Genomic DNA, 21,305 nt, shown 5'->3' on the forward strand with positions numbered 1-21,305 from the left:
AGAATACATCTCTCTGGTTAAGTAAAAGATAATTGTGATTAAAAAGAAGCAGTATGACCTAGGTATTGAGCTAATGAAGGTGTGATAAATGATCCACCTATTTTAGAATTGATAGTAAAGAATCCTCTGGACTATTGTATTAGAGTGTCAAAGGTGTTCATTATCTGTAATGTTCTGGAATCTCCCTTTGAGAATCACACTTTGCCAGGCATTATAGTATAAGAGTGTCATAGTTCTTTGGAATATTCATATAATTATCAGATACAAATACAGTAGCAAATTATTATTTATAATTTGGTTGCTACATTTCAAATTCAGAATTGTTGACTTGAGATTTTTCCTAGCCGAGACATACTCCATTATTATTTGTACATGAGAAGTCATAATAATGCATCTTCTGTTTCAACCCATTTTTCCATATTGATATAAAGGAATCAGCTAAGATACTTGCAACTAAGTCTTCCAAAAAAATTAAACACTCTCAATACATATTTCCTTTTGCACAATTTATAGCTGGATAGTTTACTGCTAGGTTAGATCAGATCAGTAAAGTCAACAGCTTGGAAAACAAAAGTTCCCATGGTAATTATCTTCTTTGTCATGATGGGATAATGAGAAAAATGTCTTGTTTTAGGGGTGAAAAGCAGGCAGAGCATATGTCTAAGTAACTACTATAAAACCTGTCATCTGGATTTTCTATTGCTTCTAGATTACTGAATATTTGTGATCTGCTGTAAAAAGTTTATTTCCTTTTTTTTTAAAATAAAGTTTTATTTGGGTTTTCACACACACAAAATACAAGTAAAACATCTTTTTTGAAAATAGCATGGTCCCGGGTTGCACTTCTTTATACAGACACAAGCTCAATTTCATGCTCATTTTTGTATTCTATTCCATATCTTATTACGATTCTGCATTTTGTATATAGTTTTTCCCCTCTTTTAATTTTCTCAATGTTATTTTGATTATCTCATCTCAATTCAAATCATTATATTTATACTTTTGTCTGTTCTGTTTCAATTTCATATTATCTTTTCTCATTAAACAAATTTTCTCCTGTAGTAACTAATTGGAGTATGACACCTTTATATCTTTTAATTTTATCCATTCAACTCTTATTTAAACTTAGATATATACCTTAAGGTTATAACATTCAATATAATACATAATACATAACTTCCAATCAAATTCTGCTTGGTACATTCTTATAATACACACTATATTCTTTAAAAAAAGGATTGTAAATATATGTAATTAAAACCCTCATTCCATTCCAATTCAGTTCTATCATTAATATTCATTAAAGTCTTAACATCTTTAACATTTCTTTTCAATTAAATATCATACTTCCTTAAAGACATGTATGATCTCCATACTTAATTTTTCCCTTATTTCTCTTCACATATGTTTTATAAATCATTAAATATTCATTTTGTTACATTTATTTATTGACAAGCATTCCACTAAGTTACAATAGCTATTTTATCAAACATTTTAATCATTGTTTCATATTTTCTGAAATTATTTCTATTTCTAATATAACAATACTGTCTTATATACCTTTGCAGAATCCCTTTTTCAATTAGATTTTCACCCATTATCTCTAAATAGGCCCCGTTTCTCTATATTTTGTTTCTGTCCTTTATAACTTATTTCCTTTCTTCCTTCCCTCTCTTCTTCTCCCTCCCCTTTTTACCCCCTTGTCTCTCTACTTCTAATTCTCTCTTCTGCATTTCCCTCTTCTGTTGCTTTCTGATTTTATACTTATTTTTCAGTCTATTCTTTTTTTGGGTTGTTTTTCCCAATCTTAAACTTTCCATTCTCTTTCCCCCCTTTCCTTTTTTTCCCCACCTGAGATTACTTGTTCATTAAAGATGGCTTCTTCATTGTCCCAATCTTCTTGTTCTGCAGGCATTTCTTGTTGTTTCTCATAGTTCCAAATCTCCATTTCCAAGAACTGAAATACGAAGCCAAAAGAACCTCTCCCTTCTTGTGCATCTTCTTTGTACTTTTTAAGTTCCATTTTCAATTCTTCTAAATGTGGAGCCATTTTAAACAGTTTTAAACAACCACCCGATTGATTTTAGTCATTGAAATGCAGTAACCAAGAATCCAGAGATCACCAAATAATCCAAATAGTCCCAAGCTGTTTCTTCTTATTTCTTTTTTCACTTTCTCTTCCTGGGGTTTTACTATTTTGTTGTGATGTTTCAGTTAAGATGTATCTTTTGAAAGTCTTGTTGAGATTTTGCTGTAAGTTCTTTTTAATACCAGGCAGTCTCCTCCCTTCCAGATCCTGCCCTTTTATTCTTTTTCTCTCCTTTCCTGTTTTCAAAAGCTTTTAATTATCCAGAAATCTTTATTATCCCTTTGACTTTTTATTTTCAGCATTAAATGCCTATTAATGTCAAAGTGGATTTTTTTTCCCAATTCCTTGCTTAAGTCTCTTAGCTGTCAGTATAGGAAGAGGAGAAAAAAAAACAAATCCTTTTCCTTTTCTCTCTCCTTTGCTGCCTAGAAATCTTCTTTGGGAACAGTGTTATTATTTTTTTTTTTAATAGTTTAAATTCCAGGGTACCTTATTTGTTGCTTTTGCTGTTTGACCCGGTCAACCAAAACGTTCTCTTCTTATCTTCCTCCTGCACATTCTTTTCCGGTTGAGTTCTTCTTTGTGGTGGCCATTTCTGACCTTCGCTGCAACCACCTTCGGGAAAGGGAGTAATGGCCAGCTGAGGAGGAGAGATGCGGCTCTCCTCAACCCTGCAGGCAGTCTCCCCCTTCTTCACCTCTACGGGGTGGCTTAGCCCCGAAACCAGCCAGCTCGGGGCACTCCAGCGGCGAGCACAGATCGAAACCATGCAGTCGCAGTTTCGGTCTGTCGCCGAAGAAGCTCAAACCAGAAGTCCGTTTATTTCCTATCTCATATAAACACAAACAACTTTGCATTTTTCTTTCCCAGAGATCCATCTTGGTTCAATGAAACATGGCTCCTTCGGATTAAAGATGACACTGGTGACAATTGGAGACTGAAGGTATATATTGTGATTCAGTGAATTGATGTCCCAAAAGCATTTTGTCTCAGATATTCTTACCTCTCTTCTTTGGTGTTTGTATTTCTAACTGTTTTGATAGACTATTTCTCAGTGTTCAGTACACTCTTCAATTCTTGAACATGACTAATAAAGAAGTTTACAATAAATATATAACAAGGAAATTAACCATTATTCAATCCTGGCTTTATCTTGCTGTGGTATACTTCTGCCTGGTAAAGCAAGTTTCAAGTCAGCATTGTTAATCTTCAAATACAGAGAGCCAAATGCACATAATTTGGATTGTTAAATGAATGAAGTCCAATGTCTTAAATGCTCATAGAGAAATGGGAAGGGGGGGTAAATAGAAAAGAAACTTTTATTTAAAGATCATTAACATGGCAATGAGGTTTCCAGAAATGAGTTGATAGTATGATCATGCAATACAGCTTCAGCCTTATAGAAAGTGGAGCCAAGGAAGAAATTCACTGGGGCCAGAAGAGTGGAAGGTACTGTAGAAAGATCATAATCCATCTTTTTTTAAGGCCCAGTCTGCATTTAGAAGAAAGGAACAGCGATTACCTGTGTGTTTGACTGCTAGTTGGGAGGCCTCAAACTCAGAAGCAGAAATGAGAACTTAAGAAGAAAATTCAACAGCAGGCAGAGGCAGTTACAAATTTGGAGGTTTCAGTGTTCTAAACCAGTTATATACTGGCTTCATAACACATTTGAGATACAAAAGAGGAGCTAGTTCTAAAAGGCACAGGATTCTTGAGTCTAATTATCCTAAACGTGGAATTCAAGTTACTAGGTTGCTGTATATATTGGATAGTGCTATTTACTTTTCCATACTCTCAATACTGCCAGTTCAAGACATGTACCTTGAATCTGATTATAACAAGAAGAAATCTGTGTTTATAATCTTTTAAGAGAACCTGCATCTGCTGAATTAATAAATAAAACTGCTCCCTTATTTGTGCCAATAGTGATTGAGATCTTAGCAAAAAATGTCAGCTTCATTACCTTGACTCATCACTTTAGCTCCACAAAATTCCGAGGTACTTTTTGAAAGAATACATGAAATAGACAGCCAAAATTTGCACTCCAAACAGAATCAGCTGTCTAGATTGAAAATGAAGGTGGCATTTAGCAGTGAGCCATCTTCAGCAAGCAGTGGCAATTGACCTGGCTTGTATCATGCTTTCTTACCCACTAGATCATCACAACTCTTCTTCCTATCAAGATAGCATTGAAGCTTGTAAAGTAGCATGATTGCCTATCTCATTATTAGGGATATTGGATTCCATTTAATGGCTTCTTGAAAATGAAAACAGGAATACTCGAGGAAATCTACACAAATATTGTCATCTTTGCCCATTTTTCCCCAGGTGAGCAACCTGAAGAAGATCTTGCAAAGTGTGGTTGAATACTCCCAGGATGTGAGTATATTCTATAGGCTGAGTTGCTGAGACATTAAATAAGTAAGCATATGCTTTCAAATGAATCTCAGGTTTTCCGTTTCATTTAGCATTAAAGGCAATGTTAAAAAGTAACTGTTTGTAGCTTCAATCTGCATCCCTTCTTTTGTATCTATAGATTTTGTTATTTAGCATTACTTCAGATATGTTGAATATGATATTTCATTTTCTGTGGATATACAGGTTTGTTTGTTTGTTTCCCACTTCCTATTCTCTTGAGACTCAGGATGGGCTTAAGCTAGGGAGATCTGGGTCCAAATCCTTCTTTAGCAGGCTGATCCAGGGTCATTTGATGGCAGAGGTCTCCAACCTTGGCAACTTTAAGACTTGTGGACTTCAACTCCCAGAATTCTGGGAGTTGAAGTCCACAAGTCTTAAAGTTGCCAAGGTTGGAGACCTCTGATGTAGAGGGTTTATACAGGAATGAAAGGGGGGGGGTTAGGGAACATATATCAATCTGAGTTGTCATTGCTTGCAATACTTGTTGGGCAATGGCTTTTTAAAAATATATATATGATATTCTTAAAATGTAACTTTCCAACTTCTGCATACATTGCCTCAGTTCTGTTTGATAAGAATTGTGCTTCCAGCAGGTAAACCAAGTTAAATAGATAGTGGTAGCTGGAATGCTTAGAATGCCCATGGGTGGCTAGGAGGTATTTTTACTGCTATCTACATATCCCTAAGGTGCTGGGCCACCAAGTCCCAGAGCAGCTGTTGCCTGATGTAGCCTTAGTTGGAGAGCTGTCTGATCTGGCTGAGCTTGGGAAATTACTACAGCTGGTACTAGGCTGTGCCATCAGCTGTGAGAAGAAGCAAGGTATGTATGTGCAATTTGATAGTACAAGGGAGGGGATAATAAGGCTGCATAGACATTTATGCTAGGAGAACATCTGAGTAGTGAGTACTTTAAATGCTGGTATGGAGAGGCTAGCAAGCAGCTGACCAAAATGTGGTGTTGCTTTCCTATTTACAGTAAATTCTTAACTTGTTTGGAATTTCATCAGCACTAAGTTTAGAAGTTAGAGAATCTGCTGATCCCTCTTTTCTCTTCTTTTAGTTTTCTTTTTCCCTTTCTTCCCCCCTCTGATTCCATAGGGATGTCTCCTGCTTAAAATCGAGACAAACTCTTTAAGCTAACAACTGATACTCTGCCCTACCCACTACTCTGTCTAGTTCTGTCCCCTATTGTAATGCTGTTCAACTATCATAGCATCATGATTTAAATAGAAGGGTGGTCTGGGGAGTTGAGTAAAGAAAGAAACTAACAAATTAAACCTTATTTTGAGCCCCTAACTTAATCTGTTTGTAGATTACATCCAGCAAATCATGACCTTGGAAGAATCTGTTCAGCATGTCGTTATGACAGCTATTCAAGAGGTAAGTATGGTTTTGGACTGCCATCTGGCATGAAAATAATTCAGCCTGGAACTGGAAGCCTTGTTTTGACTGCCCTTCATTCTCAAACCACAATCACACTACTTCCCAACCAGTTGTTTCACTACAGTTTTAATTAAAACGAATAGTGGTCAGATGCCAGAATAGTTTTGGTCTTCTCCAGGATGACCTTACAAAGTCTCTTAGTTAATTTATGTCTGTTGAAAAATAATGTGTACATGTAAGTAGATTCTACGCTGATGCTCTTTTCTCTTGCAGCTGTTGACCAAAGATTCATCAGACACATTAAGTTCAGAGACATACGGGAATTTCGACAGTCAGGTATCCCAATGAATTATATAACTGGGCGAACTAATGCATATTACTTACTCAAGAATGGAGAGCTCTGCCTTTTTCTGTGTGATGAGACAGAGGAGGCAAAGCATGCAATGGACAGAGTTACCTGATTGTGTTTATGATCATGCAGTTCTTCCCTGATTCATTCCTCTGCTTGATTTACAGTCCCGAAAGTATTACTTCCTCAGTGATGACCTAGAGGAGACAGATGACATGCGGCAACATTGTCATGACTTGGAGCATCAGGTGGGTTCCTTTTGGAGGTCAGGGATGTTAACATTTCTACTTTTGCTTTCCAGATATAATTCCAAAATGTGCATCAGGTGCTTACAATGAGGTGCCATTGATCTTATGTAAGTTGAGCAGTTCTCAGTCTGACGGAAAATCTCAATGGCTTGCAGGGTCTGATAATTTAGCAGGCCTTGTCCATACTTGGTGCATTGTGGGAATGATTACTGATGGCTTGGGGAAGTTTTGATTAATACATCCCTAAACCATGGGTTTTGGCACCTCCCCTGCTCTAGGGACTTGAGTAATTGGTTCTGCCTTGGAGAAAGTAAAATGTGTCTCCCTCCCAAGCACCAGTTACTATCCTACATCTTGGGTTGAAGTGCAAATGTTTTGTTAATCGTGTGACTTGCTAAGCTGCATGGAACCAACTGGGTGTGGCTGCAGTGTGGTGGTGTATCCCTCCTCCTACCCTTCCCTCTTAGTGCTCAGCTGTTCTCTTTCTCCAATCTTTGTATAGAGAGCCAATCCAGCATGGAAGCTTTGAGGCTACCCTGAGTCTGGTAACTTTGTCAGGTGACCTGTAACCCAGGTTTGTTACTATGTAACGGAATCCATACATCCCATTAAACCCTAATTTGTTTTAACAAGCTGCTGTGTGATCTGGTTCATTCAAAGGGCCAATCCATAGACCATGGTAAGACCCATGGTAGCACAGCGGTTAGAGCACAGCCCCACAGTCAGGAGTTCCATCCTGATCAGCTCAAGGTTGACTCAGCCTTCCATTGTTCCAAGGCTGGTAAAATGAGGACCCAGATTGTTGGAGGGGGGGGCAATATGCTGACTCTCTGTAAACAGCTTAGAGAGGGCTGTAAAGCCCTGTAAAGCGGTATATAAGTCTAAGTGCTATTGCTATAGAAGCCATAATGATTGGGTTTATAAAAACAAACTATGTTATGTCCCAGCGTAGTCTGTGGCCACAGCCTGTACCTCTCACACTCATCCAATAGCAGAAATAAGCTCATCTTCTATAGAGCTACACTGTAACACTGGCTGTAATTGAGAAGTTATTTGAATTATGTAGTCCCGGAGCATAGCAATGGGTGGTGAGGGATCTGGAAAAAAGGTAGGTTGATCTCTCTCCCTTAAAACCCCTCCCACTTTACTCCTCCAAGGTGCTAAAGTGCCCCTGGGGATGCAGCCCCTTTCCAGAAGGTAAGTGCCCTCCCTTTCTCCAAGCTCTTGGCTTATGATAATTGAAATGCTTATCCAACAGCAAAGCCCCATGCCTGGTGGGCCTGCCTAACCTCCTTGCATGAGCATGTACAATGCTGACCAGTTAACAGCTGCTTGGGATTGGCTTGGGAGGCACACAGAATCGGGGGTGGGTGGGTGGGTGGGGGTGGCAGAGATTTCTGACCTCATATAACAATTTAGTTTTGACCACACAATTTCTTTAAGCGTCATACTTGCCTCTAAAGATTCTTGACCTATTTCAGTTTGAGGGGAAGTAATGATTGCAGCCTCTTCAGCCGGTGGTATTCAATCTTTGTAAAAGCCAAGGATGGTTGTCACAGGTGAATAAATGGCTAGGTTTCATACTGCTTAGACAGCACACAACTTTTTAGCAAGATTTCACTAGATTTCCTGAAGGAGAAAAACGGCCCTTCTTGCTTGCCTTATGCTATTGCTCTACAAGCTAGAAGTTCTAGCGTGAATAATAGAAGTCTTCCCAGAAGGTGGTGCAGGAGGAATGGTGTTCTTTTGGGGTATGGGATAGGAGATCTTGTGCATAGCACAGTTGTCTTTTGATCCTTTTTTGATTACCAGCTGTGGACTTTCCCAATGCACACAATTCAAGAATGCAGAGGCAAGTAACTATCTATAGCTCCACGGATGGGTGTGGCTAAGGAGAAGTTTGGGATTTCCATTTTTGAGCCTGGGCAGAGGGGTAATAGCAAACCTTGCCTGCCTCTAGTGCACTTACAGGAAGAGCTTAAACGGCTCAGTCTTTGAGGGCTTTAAATCCCCTTGGGCTTTAGCTGTAAACTTTGATGGCCACAGTATTAGACCTTTGGGGCCTCATTTTTCCAAGCTGGTTGATACTTGCTCTCTTCCCCACCTCTAGATCTCCATTTTAATGGAGGAAAAAAACTTACTGGTGCTGGAGAATAAGACCCTGCGGGAGCAAAAGTGTTCTCTGGAGTCAGATACTGCTGGACTCACTGGCAAGAAGTTGCTTTTGCTTCAGTCACAGATAGAACAGCTGCAAGAAGAGAACTTCCGGTAGGGCAGGTACTTGTGGGGGAGGGATGGGAGGGGGCGTTGGTACTCTTTGCTAAACCACCAGGGCCCAGGAAACTAGGTTTGTTTAACTGGGCGTCTTTGGGCCAGGCTGGAAAATGGTAGAGATGATGTTCGAGTTCGCTGCGAAGATCTGGAGAAGGAGGTGCAGGAGCTGCAACACCGTAACGAGGAGCTGACTAGCCTGGCAGAGGAAGCCCAATCCCTCAAAGATGAAATGGATGTACTTCGGTGAGTCTTTGGACACCTGAAAGCCATCACTCTGCTAAACAAATAATTCCCTCAACACTGTTCAACTATTACAAAGTCTGCACTACTATTACTGTTAATCTTCTCATCATTCCTTATCACCCATCCCCTCCTACTTGTGACTGTATGACTCTAACTTTGTCGCTTGTATCCTTACGATTTATATTTGATTGCTTATTGTACCCTATGACTATCATTAACTGTCGTACCTTATGATTCTTGACTCTTGATGAATGTATCTTTTCTTTTATGTATACTGACAGTATTTGCACCAAGGCAAATTCCTTGTGTGTCCAACCACACTTGGCCAATAAAGAATTCTATTTTATTCTATTCTACCTTGGCTATAAGACAGAAAAATATTATTTCTGTAGGTGTATTTGTGGTCTGGGAAACAAGCCATGTTCTGGGATAGGTTGTAGGTCAAACCTGCACCTGCGTATTGGGTGCTACATATTTTTAGAATTTTCTGATTTTGGAAAATAAAAAAACAGCTTGGTAATTTAAAAGGCATTTTGGAATTGTGTAAGAAATACATTGTAAACAAAAATCCAGCTGCTTTGTGACCTATATGTGCCCACAAACTGACAATGGCACATGAAGCTCTGGAATATAGTAGTTTGGATTAGCTGCAACTTGAATTTTAAGGAACTGCATATGAGAATATGGAATAAGCTTCTTATATAGAATCCACCTTGGGCTGACCTGTTAATGTATTTCTGTCAGCATTTATTGTGGCTGTATACATTTATAGGCTTCCTTCTCCCATGTTTGAATTTTAACTCGGCACAAAGTATGCCATAAAATTCCTGTTGCAAATCTTGTGTTCCAAACTCTAGAAACCAAGTTTGTTTTTTAAGCTAGGTTGTCAGATGATCTTGTGTAGAACATTTCGGGTTTTCTTTTAATTCTTAAAACGCAGCATAGAAACCAGTTTTTCGGAGACTGTATATAAAATACATTTTTGTTAAATGCTGACTTTTGATCCATTCAGACTTTGATTCCTATGCCTATAAATGCATTGGTTGGGGGCCCTTTCAGACTGAAAACCAAATTGGGAGATAGAACATAGAAACATTAGGAACAATATGAATGAGACAATTGTTTCCCATTGTTATTGTTTCAGTCTGTGGTACATACCAACCTTGTGCAGCAATATCATTGTTTTACACTGATGCTTCCAATAGCCAAGAGTGTTACTTTTCTGCATAAAAAGCAGGCAATTAAATGAGAACTGAAACTGGATTGTTATTAAAATATGTGAAACAACTGCCTGTTGTTGTTTTTTGCTACAGCCATTCATCAGACAGGGTGGGACGGCTGGAGGCCATGGTAGATTCTTACAAAAAGAAACTGGAAGACCTGGGGGACTTGCGTCGGCAGGTTCGCCTGCTAGAAGAGCGAAACACAGTTTATATGCAGCGCACCTGTGAGCTGGAGGAAGAGCTGCGGCGGGCCAATGCTGTACGTGCACAACTAGAAGCCCATAAAAGACAGGTATGGCGGTCCTATTTGATCAGCTGGCAGCCTTGCGTTGGTAAGGCCAGCAAGCTGCTACGGCAGGGCTGCTGAGAAGCGAAAATGTTTGTTTGTTTGTTTGTTTGTTTTGAGGAGAAGTCATTTGACTAGAACTAAACCAATTATTGTATCTGTGCTGGGCCTTTAACTGTATCTTTGCTACTGCTTTGGGGACGGAATAGTTATCACAATTGCAGCAGTATAATTTTTGGCATATGAAAGCATTTAACGTAGACATACTCATGATTGGGAAGAACGGGCAGATCCTGCAAAACAGAAAAGAGGAGAAAACAGAAACCCCAAGCAGATCTCCGTTCTTCTCTTACTCAGGTGCAAGAGCTCCACAGCAAACATGGAGAGGAAGCCTTGAAGGCGGAGAAGTGGCAATTTGAGTATAAAAATCTGAAGGAGAAGTTTGAGGCGCTGGTAAAAGAAAAGGAGGTAATGCAGAATTGGTATTCAGGCTGGGTATTCCTCCCCTTGGCAGGGTGGCAAGGATAGAGAAATCTGGAGGGAAGGAGGTGTCTTGGCAGGCTGGTTTTGTTGCTTCTTCAGTGAAGTAATTAAGGGGCTGATGTTTTAAGTAGTTTTGAGGGGAGTGTGACGTTGAGAGTGTTTCCACAGAGACTGATTGAAGAGCGGGAAGCCCTTCGGGAGGCTAATGAGGAACTGCGATGTGCTCAGGTGCAGCAGAAATTCCTAAACCAAGCAGGTGAGTTGGGAGAAAAACCTTCCTCTGTTCTCCGTATTACTTCGGGAGAAAAGTGGAGCTCTGATCTCTTGAACCAGTTCCTAATCACGGTGAGCAGCCACAGTGAAGGAAGGGAATCTGCCCTCATGTTGGCTTGATGTCCAGAATCAATAGCTCATAAAATTGGCTTGTTCAGTTTCAGCTTTGTTTTATAAATCAGCAATTATGGTCTATAAAGTATATCATTAATGGTTTAGCTTGTATAATTCAACCAGTAATGGTTTATTCAGTAAATTTAGTAAATTGTAATCTATTTACTACGTCACTCAAGTATTCAAAGAGATAATCCTGTTGTATCTGCAGTGAAGAAGATGGGATATTTACGATATGAGGTGTCTTAAGAAAGAGATTTCCCCTTCTCATGACATTAGTATTTAGGGGCATTTAGAGAAGTATGAACACATATGCTTGATCTGGTTACTGAATTAAGCCATTTTTTTTCTGGATATGTACAATATTGTAGCATCAATTAAGACCCATGGTGGCACAGTGGTTAGAATGCAGTACTGCAGGCTAACTCACTGCTCGCTCCAGGAGTTCAATCTTGACCCGCTCAAGGTTGACTCAGCTTTCCAAAGTCAGTAAAATGAGGAGCCAGATTGTTGGGGGCAATATGCTGACTCTGTAAACCGCTTAGAAGGCTGTAAAGCACTGTGAAGTGGTATGTAAGTCTAAGTGCTATTGCTATCAATTAACCACACCAAAGACTCAATTCACTAAACACTAAAACTAAGCTAGCTAACCAAGTTTTGCTATCATGTAAATGGGACAATTTAGTTCTTTGCATGTTGGGGAAGATGACCAATTTAGTCATCTAAACTTAAGTAAACCTTTTCCCAACTTGCATTTCTTCCTCGTTCATTCTGAGAAATACCTCCTACATTAGAGCGTTCTTAATATTGCTATACCATATAACTGCACGGATATAGATGTAATGCAGGGTTGTTAAACTCACGGCCCATGGGCCGGATGTATCATGCGCTGGCCATGCCACGCCCGGTTTAGTGAAGGGGAAAAAGTCCCTATACATCACTTGACAACACTGTGACGATGCAAGTTTGACACTCCTGATGTAGTGTATTTTAGTCAAGTGTCAGGATTCCAGCAATCGCTCTAATTAAATCATGATTCTCAAGTCAAACTTCAAAAAAAACCTCAAAGGGTTCATTAGAGATGACATACAGGGCAGTGCCAGGATGTCGCCTCTAATTAATCCTTTGAAGTTTTTTGAAGTTTGGCTTGAGAATCATGATTTAATTAGAGTGATTGCTGGAATCCTGATAGCAAGCCAATGCTGGCGTACATAATTTACAGTCACCTGTGACCCTGTTTCCCCCCTCCCTCCTGGTGTCTCATAAACCAGATTCTCCAATTGAGCACATTCACAAGCTGGGTGTCATCATTCACATTCTCCAATTAAATATATTTGCGGGCAAAAATTCTGGTATTTTAGTTACAGTCTTTTAAAGATAAGAATTGGAATGTACTTTCGCTTTCAACTGTACTTCCAGATTTTGTTCCTCCTCCCTTCCTTTTTTATGGCAACTACTAAAACAGGCATAGGAATGTTTTATGAGTTGACATTCGGCTCCTCTCACTTTTTGAAGGTGACTTTTATAAACCAAACAAATTGAGTGCAGATGTAGAATTTAGGCAGGGGTGGGATTAAAAATTTTTAACAACCGGTTCTGTGGGTGTGGCTTAGTTGGTGGGCGTGGCTTGGTGGTCATGTTATTGGCTGGGTGTGGCCAACTCAATATCACAGACATCGAGGCACACATCTCTTCGCCTGGCCTCGTGACGGGATGCTGCAACAGTCGTAAGTGTGAAAAATGGTCATAAGTCACTTTTTTCAGTGCCGTTGTAACTTTGAATGATCACTCCACACAAGCAAAGTACCAGCAAAGGAAGGAAAAATAACTCCAGAGACATTCCTGAGACAGGAAGTCTGGTCTTGCCAAGAATGTAATAAGGGTTAGCGGAGAGGTAGTTTCTGTAAGCAACACCAGAATGTTTCCTTCCTCCCTTCCTTACAGGATTAGGCCAGTAATTTCTTCTAACAACCAGTTCTCCGAACTGCTTAAATTGTTAACAACCGGTTCTAGCGAATAGATGCAAATTGGTAAAAACCCACCCCTGAATTTAGGGTTGCAAAAAACCCCTAGGCTTGGTTGGATTTTCTGCATGGAATCTTGCTATAAGGCGATCAGCCTGGACGTTCCTACTCTTTACCCAAGATACCTCTAATAATGATTAAGTTGCTTAAGTTGCTTAAGTATTGGAGTTGTCTCCTGTGCCACTTCGAATCAAGGATTCTGTGCACCTCATAATGGGTTTGGCCTCCTATGACCACAGAAACTTGGGGCTCACGAGGTAGGGGCTCAAGAGGTCGATCTGACCACAGGTTTTAAGAGGCTACTATGGAATACCGGGTGTATCTTCCCTAGCAATCGAGGCAATTTCAACTGCACCATGACTGGGTTAGTAATCTTTACTATGGGGAATGGTCCCAAAAGCCCCAGTTTCTTGCTTGCTAGGGAGTTAAACCCGGTATTCCATAATAGCACTGCCCTGTATGTTGCCTCTAATTAATCCTTTGAAGTTTTTTGAAGTTTGGCTCGAGAATCATGGTTTGTATAAGGTTGAACTTTTACCTGCTAATTGATAATGCCCCTCCCCAATACTCCTTTTTTTAAAAAAAATAAAAACTAATGTTTGTTCCCTCCTAATTGCAGATGCTATATTGGAAGACATTTCTTCTCCAATGGATAATTTAGCAGCTGAAATCATGCCAGCAGAATTAAAGTAAAGTACTGGGGGTTTTTTATTATGTAAAATATGATTATTTAGTCCGTCCTGATATCTTTTGATAATGATGGTTTTAATAATTATTATCAATAAGGATAATAGTAAAATGTTATCAAATTGGGGGGCTTTTCTTTTAAATAAGGGCACATGCCTCCAGATTCTAGTAAGGATTAGAGGTTTAACATTATTAATTCATTATAATTGGCTTTTTTCATCAGCCAAAGAGCCAGAGAGAAGATCCACACTGGGAAGTATGCCAGATGAATTGATTTTATTCTTCCTGGTGCAGTGAATAAGAAGCAGATGCTCTCTGGCTTGCTTTCCAAACTAGTACAGGTAGTCCTTGTCTAGCGACCACAGTTGAAACCAGCAACTTTTTTTTTAAAGTGAAGCAGTCACTAAGTGAAATCCCAACTATGCTTATGATCCTACTTCAGCTTTCCTTTACTTTGCAGACCTGTGAAGGTTGCAAATAACAAGTATTGGCTGTAAAACTACTTTTTCACCACAGTGTAAATGGCCCCTAAACAAGGCAGTCACTAAGTGAAGACTATGGTACCTGTTGATCCTAGGGATGCCACTAATTCCTTGGTCATCATTCATGGCCATCTGTCACAGTGTGGATTTTTGCCAATTCCTCATGCATTTAAATGCATTTTAGAAGCAGTACAGGTAGTCCTCGACTTACAACTACAAATGAGCCCAACATTTCTGTTGTTAAATTAGACATTTGTGAAGCGAGTTTTGCCCCGTTTTACAACTTTACTTGCTTCAATTGTGAAGTGAATCACTGAAGTTGATAAGTTAGTAAACTGGTTGTTAAGTGAATCTGGCTTCCCCATTGACTTTGTTTGTCAGAAGGTCGCAAATGGTGATCACATGATCTTGGGAGACACAGCAACGATCATAAATATGACCCAGTTGCCCAATATCTGGATTTTGATTATATGATCATGAGGATGCTGCAAAGGTCATAACTGAAAAATGATCATAAGTCACTTTTTTCAGTGCTCTTGTAACTTTGGTCACTAAATGAACAGCTGTAAATTGAGGATTATCTGTAATCTATTTTGTTTTCATCGGGTCATGAAGAATTGAAAGCAGGTGAAGCCCTGAGAGCAATAATCTGGAATAAGAGGGTTGAATAAGGATTGTACTGAAACAAAACATTTTCCCCACAAGCCAGAATTCCAGATAAATCTGGTCTTCCTTCTTCAGTAATCCTGAAACTGGGTTTTTTTGTCCCCCAGGGAGACCATTGTACGGCTGCAGCATGAGAATAAGATGTTATGTGCTCAGGAGGTATCATACCGGCAGCAACAGGCTGAATTGCAAGGACTTCTGGAAGAATCAAACCGCAGTAAAAACCAGTTAGAGGCACAGCAAAGGTATGCAGGAGAGCTGGAAAGTTTCTCATTTCCTGCAAGGAAATCTTTTTTTTTATTTTATTTAATCCTGGACAGAGATTGAAGAAATTTTCACACTTTATTATTGAAAGAGAAGCCATCAGGCCGTGTAGGGCAGGGGTGTGAAACTCACATCAATCATGTGATGTATCGCAACTTTTTCCCCCTTCACTAAACCAGGCATGGGCGTGGCCAGCGCATGGCGCATCTGGCCTGCAGTGTGTGAGCTTGACAGCCCTGATGTTAGGGGTTTCCCTTGGGGTATGTAAAGCTTCTCAAATTGGCCGTTTTAACATAGTGCTTTCTTACTTTGTCCTGGTTAGTGTTTTGAAGCTCATTGATAATTGGTTTATTATTTCAATCCTGAGGAGCAACATTTTAGCTTTTATATTTAAATAAGGGGTGAGGGTCTTGAGCTTGAAGCATCCTGTGCCTGATGCAATATGAAGATAATGTTAGTGAATTGTCTTATACTTCTTCCATTTTTAAACAGCAATGGCGATTTTCTCTGTTTGCGCTGGAGTCCCTCAGAAATGGAAAATAGCCTTGGCTATTAGTTTCTTTAATTCACCCCACTCCCATCCATATACTACAAACTGAAAAATAATATGCAACTGGCAGGGGTGGGATCCGACAGGGTTAACTACCAGTTCAGTCATTTACAAGGTTCGGTGATTTATGATGTGCCTGCATGCTGAGAGCTGCGCACCTGAAAATTGTCATCAGCATGCTGGGAGAAGCAGCCTTTCAAAAAGCCCTTTTTTCCTGCTTTATTAACTGCAGCTGTGCCTCGCACAACAGCTGAAGTTGAAAAAATCAGGAAATAAAGATCAGGTAAGAGCCCGGGTGGGCAAAAACATCAGCAGACATAGAACCGGTTCTATGTCTGCTGCTCTTCAGAGCTACCGGTTCTACAGAGGTGGACAGAACCGGTAGAAACCCACCCTGGCAACTGGGAATTACAGAGAATTATAAGGCCTTATAACTCAAGATTTCAAAAGATTTCTTCTAAGCAGTGGAGCAGTGCTTTTGTAATTTAAGAAAGTGAACGTTTATGATTGCAGATTAAGCTGTAGAGAAACTATAGTCCCGAGTTGCACAGGGCTGTTTTGGTAGTTTTCTGCAGTTGGGGGAGGACTTAGTAAGATCTTAGTAGTTTCAGAAACAGCCATGAATCATAAAAGTTTGAAAGTTCCACTGTTTTATGATAGTAAATTCTTCCTGGATGAAAAAGGGCTCAGGCAATCTGGTTGCACAAAACTGCCATTTTGAGAATTAGGAATTGGATGGAGTTTTTTTCAAGTTTAACATTTAATCAGTTATAGGATCATATGGGGTTCAATCTTCTTCCCATGATTTGTTTGGTTTTGGCCTATTATGTTGTACAAAGCAATTTGTTCAACATGGTACCGTATTTGCCGGCGTATAAGACGACTTTTTTGCCCTGAAAAACATGCCTCCAAGTGGGGGGGTCGTCTTATACGGCGAGTATATAACAAAGGTCGTCTTATACGCCAGCAAATACGTTGTCACTCGGTGCAAGAGCGACGGGGCGGAGCTCCGCAACTTGCGAAGCCCCTTCAAGCCCAGCCGGAGTCTCTCTTCCTCCTCCTCCCCACCCACACACCCACCCACTCCGCTCGTGCGGCGGACAGGCAGGCTCCAGGCTTTGCCCCCATCCCTCACCTCCTTCCATCCCCCTCCACCCCCAGTGGCAGAAACTTCGCCGCACGTGGGGACGAGTGGAGGGTGGGAGCTGGACGCAGCTCAAAGCTGAGAAAGCGCCATCCTTGCTTTTGTGCTTCGGGAAGAGTTCGTGTTTTTGTTTTTGTTTTTCTCCCAGGAATGGGATGCTGCTCGTGCGATTTTCTTTGGGAAGTTTTCTCTTCCCGGTTTCAGCCTTTGCTCGAATCCTCCCCGATTCACTTCTGGAAAGGATGCTTGTGTAACTCTTTTCCTAAGCGTTGCTGGGGTGGAGGGGGCAGTGTGCAGCGTGAGCGAGAGGCTCTTTTCCTTTCTCCCTGAGTGCAAAACCGTCTGCCTTCTTCTCTCTTGGACGGACCGAGCAAGGCTAATAAGATAATAATAAGATAATAAGATAAGATCCTAAGCGCGTTGTGGAAACAGATCTGGATCTCATTGGAGAAAGGTAGCAAATGAATGAACTGGACTTTTGGCAAGCCTCGGGGTAGGAACTCGACGCTTTCTGGAAAGTTAGTGAGCAGGAAAATAGACATCCTTTCCGCTTTCTCCCAGCGTGGGTATTTCATTATCCCTCCCTGTAAGAAGTAACAACCACAAAGCCAAGGGAAAAAACGATGCGCAGGAAAAAGCCACAGTAGGAAGCAAAGATTTCTCCCCCCACCCTCTCTCTCTGAAATAATTAATGTCGCAATCAGTGTGGTGCACCCTTGGAGACAAATTGGTTGGGGAGGTGGAAAGATATTAAGAAACAACTCGACTGTTTTTCGTCCAGTTTTATTTTTATTTATTTATTTTCCCCTGAAAAAAGCAGATCGCTCAACGGTGTCACAAAGAAAGGGAGAGGAATTGAGTGCCAGCCTGAGAAAGGCGAAGCTGCCTCTCTAAAGCATTTTGGTGGCTTTGTAAGTTTGGGGGAAAGGGGCGGGGTGTCAATCAAGAATTATATCCAGAATACCCCAAGTGTTACAACTTAACCGTATTTGCCGGCGTATGACTTTTTGCCCTGAAAAACATGCCTCCAAGTGGGGGAATCGTCTTATACGGCGAGTATATAACAAACTCTATATTTTGAGGTGGAAATGTTGGGGGCTCGTCTTATACGCCCAGTCGTCTTATACGCCGGCAAATACGGTATTTATTTATTTTTTATTTATTTTATTTGGTTTGTCAATTGCTTACAAGATAATAGGTATAAGTAAAAACATAGTTATGAATACATGGATACATATAAGAAACAATAGGACAGGGATGGTAGGCACGTTGGTGTGCTTATGCATGCCCCTTATTAATTATTAATTAATATTAATATTGATTAATTATTAATATTAATTATTAATTAATAATTAAGCGAGCCATGGCTTTGCATAATGTGTGAAGATTTCGTCTGAATTTGATAAAAGATATATTGCCTTTGGAAATATAGTCATAGTTAGAAATAAAGCCTGAGGTATGCAAGGCAGCTTCTTTCTGGGAAAGTGAGCACAGAACCAAAAACTTAAAATGCAAAAAGAAGAAGGTAGTTTTGAACAATCTGCTTTTACATTATTGGGCTTTCTCAGTGTGATATCTTGATTTCTCTGTCTAGGCTGAGCCAGCAACAGATCTCTGAGCTTAAAGCGCAAGTTGACGAGCTCCAGCGTACTCTCCAAGAACAAGGAAGCAAAGCAGAAGATGTGAGTTTCTCTGAAAACGGGCTTAGAACATCTCAAGTGAGCCTTGCCGAAGGCTGTTCAAGAAAAGTTTCATAGAAGCTGATATCCCACCCACTCCCTGCTTCAGTGCTGAATTCCTTACCAAAATAGCAGTTAATGGGATTGGCATCATCCACCTACCAGCTGTGTGGAGCTGCTTTAAAAAGAAGTTGGTCCCATAATCCACCATCTAATTCTGGATTGAATTTTAAATATAAGTTTGGGGCAACTGTGTATTTCCTCTTTATCTCTGCCAGTTGCCTGAGAACAAATGGAAATCTAAATCTTAAAGTAGTTGATGTTTTCCATGTGTGTTTTTTTTTAATGGATGGCATAGTATTTTTTCTCCTAATTATATACTGCCATATACAAGGCTGACTTATAAAATGTTAATGTTATTTAAACTATGGTTTCAAGTGGCCATATTGAACAAAGAGTGCTATTTAGCTAGAATGATACATGCCTGGATATTATGTTGATATCCTTGATGTCCTTTCTCCATGTCTTGTCTTGAAATCCAGCCTGATCCTTTAGCCCAGGGGTGTCAAACTCACGTCGTCAAGGCGGCGTCACATGACGTAACGGGACTTTCCCCTTCGCTAAACCGGGCATGGGTGTGGCCAGTGCGTGACACATCCGGCCCACAGGCCAGGAGTTTGACAGCCCTGCCTTAGGCAGATCTATATTTTTCTCCTGGGTCCCCACATACCCAAACCACTTTACTAATAGCCCTCTCTTTCTCCTCTCTGACTTGCTGGCTGTGCTGCCTAGGCCATTGTAAGTACTTACATATTCTCTGCTCCCACAATCTGTGCTTCATTCCTAAAATGCACTGTTATTTTTCTTCTGCCAGAGGGTTGGTTGTTGGTTTTTGGGAGCCTTAACAAGGGGTAGTTATTTGGGTTTCCATACCAAGCACTTATACGGTCTGCTTAGAGTTAGTGGCTTAAAGTTTGGAATGGGATTAGAAAGATATTTGGCTTGTTTGCTCCTTACACATCTTTGAACTCAGCCTAGTCTTACTACACAATCATGGCATTATGAAGATGAAAGGAGACTGCAGTAAGTGCTACCTTGGACTTCCAAAAGAAAGACAAAATCTAAATGTGTTGATCAATAAATATAAATTAATTATTCCAGTTTACACACTGATAAACTAAAAGGTACCAATATATTTCTATGTGTATTATAAGATATCTCTGAGGAGTTGCAATTTCCCTTACCGAGTCAGTAACTGTTTCAGATACATACAGGATTCTGTGTTGAATATTAACTCACATTACAAATTCTGTCTGTTGGCTTTTGTACTACCCCCAGAGCAGTGGTTCCCAACCTTTTTTTCGCCCCGCACCCCTAAAGAAATTTCACTCAAACCTCGCACCCCCTGAAATAAATAATAAATAAAAATGACAGCATATAGCCAGTATCCTATTATTTACCTGGACTTTTCTTGCACCCCCTGGAATATCGTCTCGCACCCCCAGGGGGTGCGAGCACCCCAGGTTGGGAACCCCTGCCCTAGAGGAACTGGTCTCTATGAAATTGAATGGAACTCTTCAGTAACTCTTCAATTATGTGTCTTCAGTAACATAATTGAATTCAGGAGCATCCCATCCTATCTTTTTTAGTTTGGATCACAAATCTGTACTTACATCTAGTCTCATCAACATCCAGCCAAAGTAAAGCTTTCAAAGGCAGTGAATATATACAAGAGGTTTCCAGGACTTTATGTGCTGAATGCTATGAAAGTACATAGATTTTAACATCTGGAGTAGAGCACTACTCCTTCTAATCATGGGCAACGGGAAAATGGTAAATTGTTCCAGTCTGGCTTTCTCAGCATGAACACAAATCTGAACACTCATTTCCTTTTTTTCTCTTTAGTCTTCCCTATTGAAGAAGAAACTGGAAGAGCACCTGTAAGTGATTCTATTCAGTGTTTTAAAGTGGGGTTGGAAAAAGAATTCTATGTAAAGCTTAAGAGACTTGCTGTAGTACCCAGAAGACTGTATTTGTCAGCCCGTTAAAGCCTGTAGCAAGTCATATTGGTTGTAATACATTTCCAAACCAGAGTCTTTGACCTGCTATTCTCAAAACCAGTTGTGTAACAAATTCCCATTTGTTTCACCTTCTGACCAGAGAGAAGTTGCATGAGGCTCATGCAGAGCTTCAGAAGAAGAAGGAATGCCTTGATGAACTGGAACCCAAAGTAGACAGCAACAGTAAGTGATTGAAACTTGGTCTTATTGCTTTAGATGCATAACAGATAGGCTTAATCTTTCTTGACCATGGAAAGAGAAGAGGTGCTCTGTAACCAGGATGAAATTCTCAGATGAAATACTCAGGGACTCTGAAATTCCTGAGATTTGGAACAAAGTTTCTTTCTTCCCTACCTCACCACAAAC

General features: G+C 40.2%; 1 protein-coding gene across 2 annotated transcripts in view; it reads left to right on the forward strand.

Moving 5' to 3' along the window:
- Positions 1-21,305, forward strand: part of HOOK2 (hook microtubule tethering protein 2) — a 34,774-nt gene that overhangs the window by 8,255 nt on the left and 5,214 nt on the right. For both annotated transcript variants that reach the window (XM_026681662.2, XM_087955522.1), the window contains exons 3-18: positions 2,960-3,032; positions 4,418-4,468; positions 5,195-5,327; positions 5,820-5,887; positions 6,164-6,226; positions 6,407-6,487; positions 8,598-8,755; positions 8,864-9,004; positions 10,318-10,519; positions 10,871-10,981; positions 11,165-11,252; positions 14,027-14,096; positions 15,350-15,487; positions 18,795-18,882; positions 20,785-20,819; positions 21,040-21,122. In XM_026681662.2, the coding sequence (XP_026537447.2) occupies positions 2,960-3,032; positions 4,418-4,468; positions 5,195-5,327; positions 5,820-5,887; positions 6,164-6,226; positions 6,407-6,487; positions 8,598-8,755; positions 8,864-9,004; positions 10,318-10,519; positions 10,871-10,981; positions 11,165-11,252; positions 14,027-14,096; positions 15,350-15,487; positions 18,795-18,882; positions 20,785-20,819; positions 21,040-21,122 (1,583 nt within the window). The remainder of the gene's footprint in view (positions 1-2,959; positions 3,033-4,417; positions 4,469-5,194; positions 5,328-5,819; positions 5,888-6,163; positions 6,227-6,406; positions 6,488-8,597; positions 8,756-8,863; positions 9,005-10,317; positions 10,520-10,870; positions 10,982-11,164; positions 11,253-14,026; positions 14,097-15,349; positions 15,488-18,794; positions 18,883-20,784; positions 20,820-21,039; positions 21,123-21,305) is intronic.

The sequence above is a fragment of the Notechis scutatus genome, chromosome 2, assembly GCF_049901735.1.
Source record: "Notechis scutatus isolate UNSWTSFEM ecotype Mainland chromosome 2, rNotScu1.2, whole genome shotgun sequence".
NCBI classification, from domain to species: domain Eukaryota; kingdom Metazoa; phylum Chordata; class Lepidosauria; order Squamata; family Elapidae; genus Notechis; species Notechis scutatus.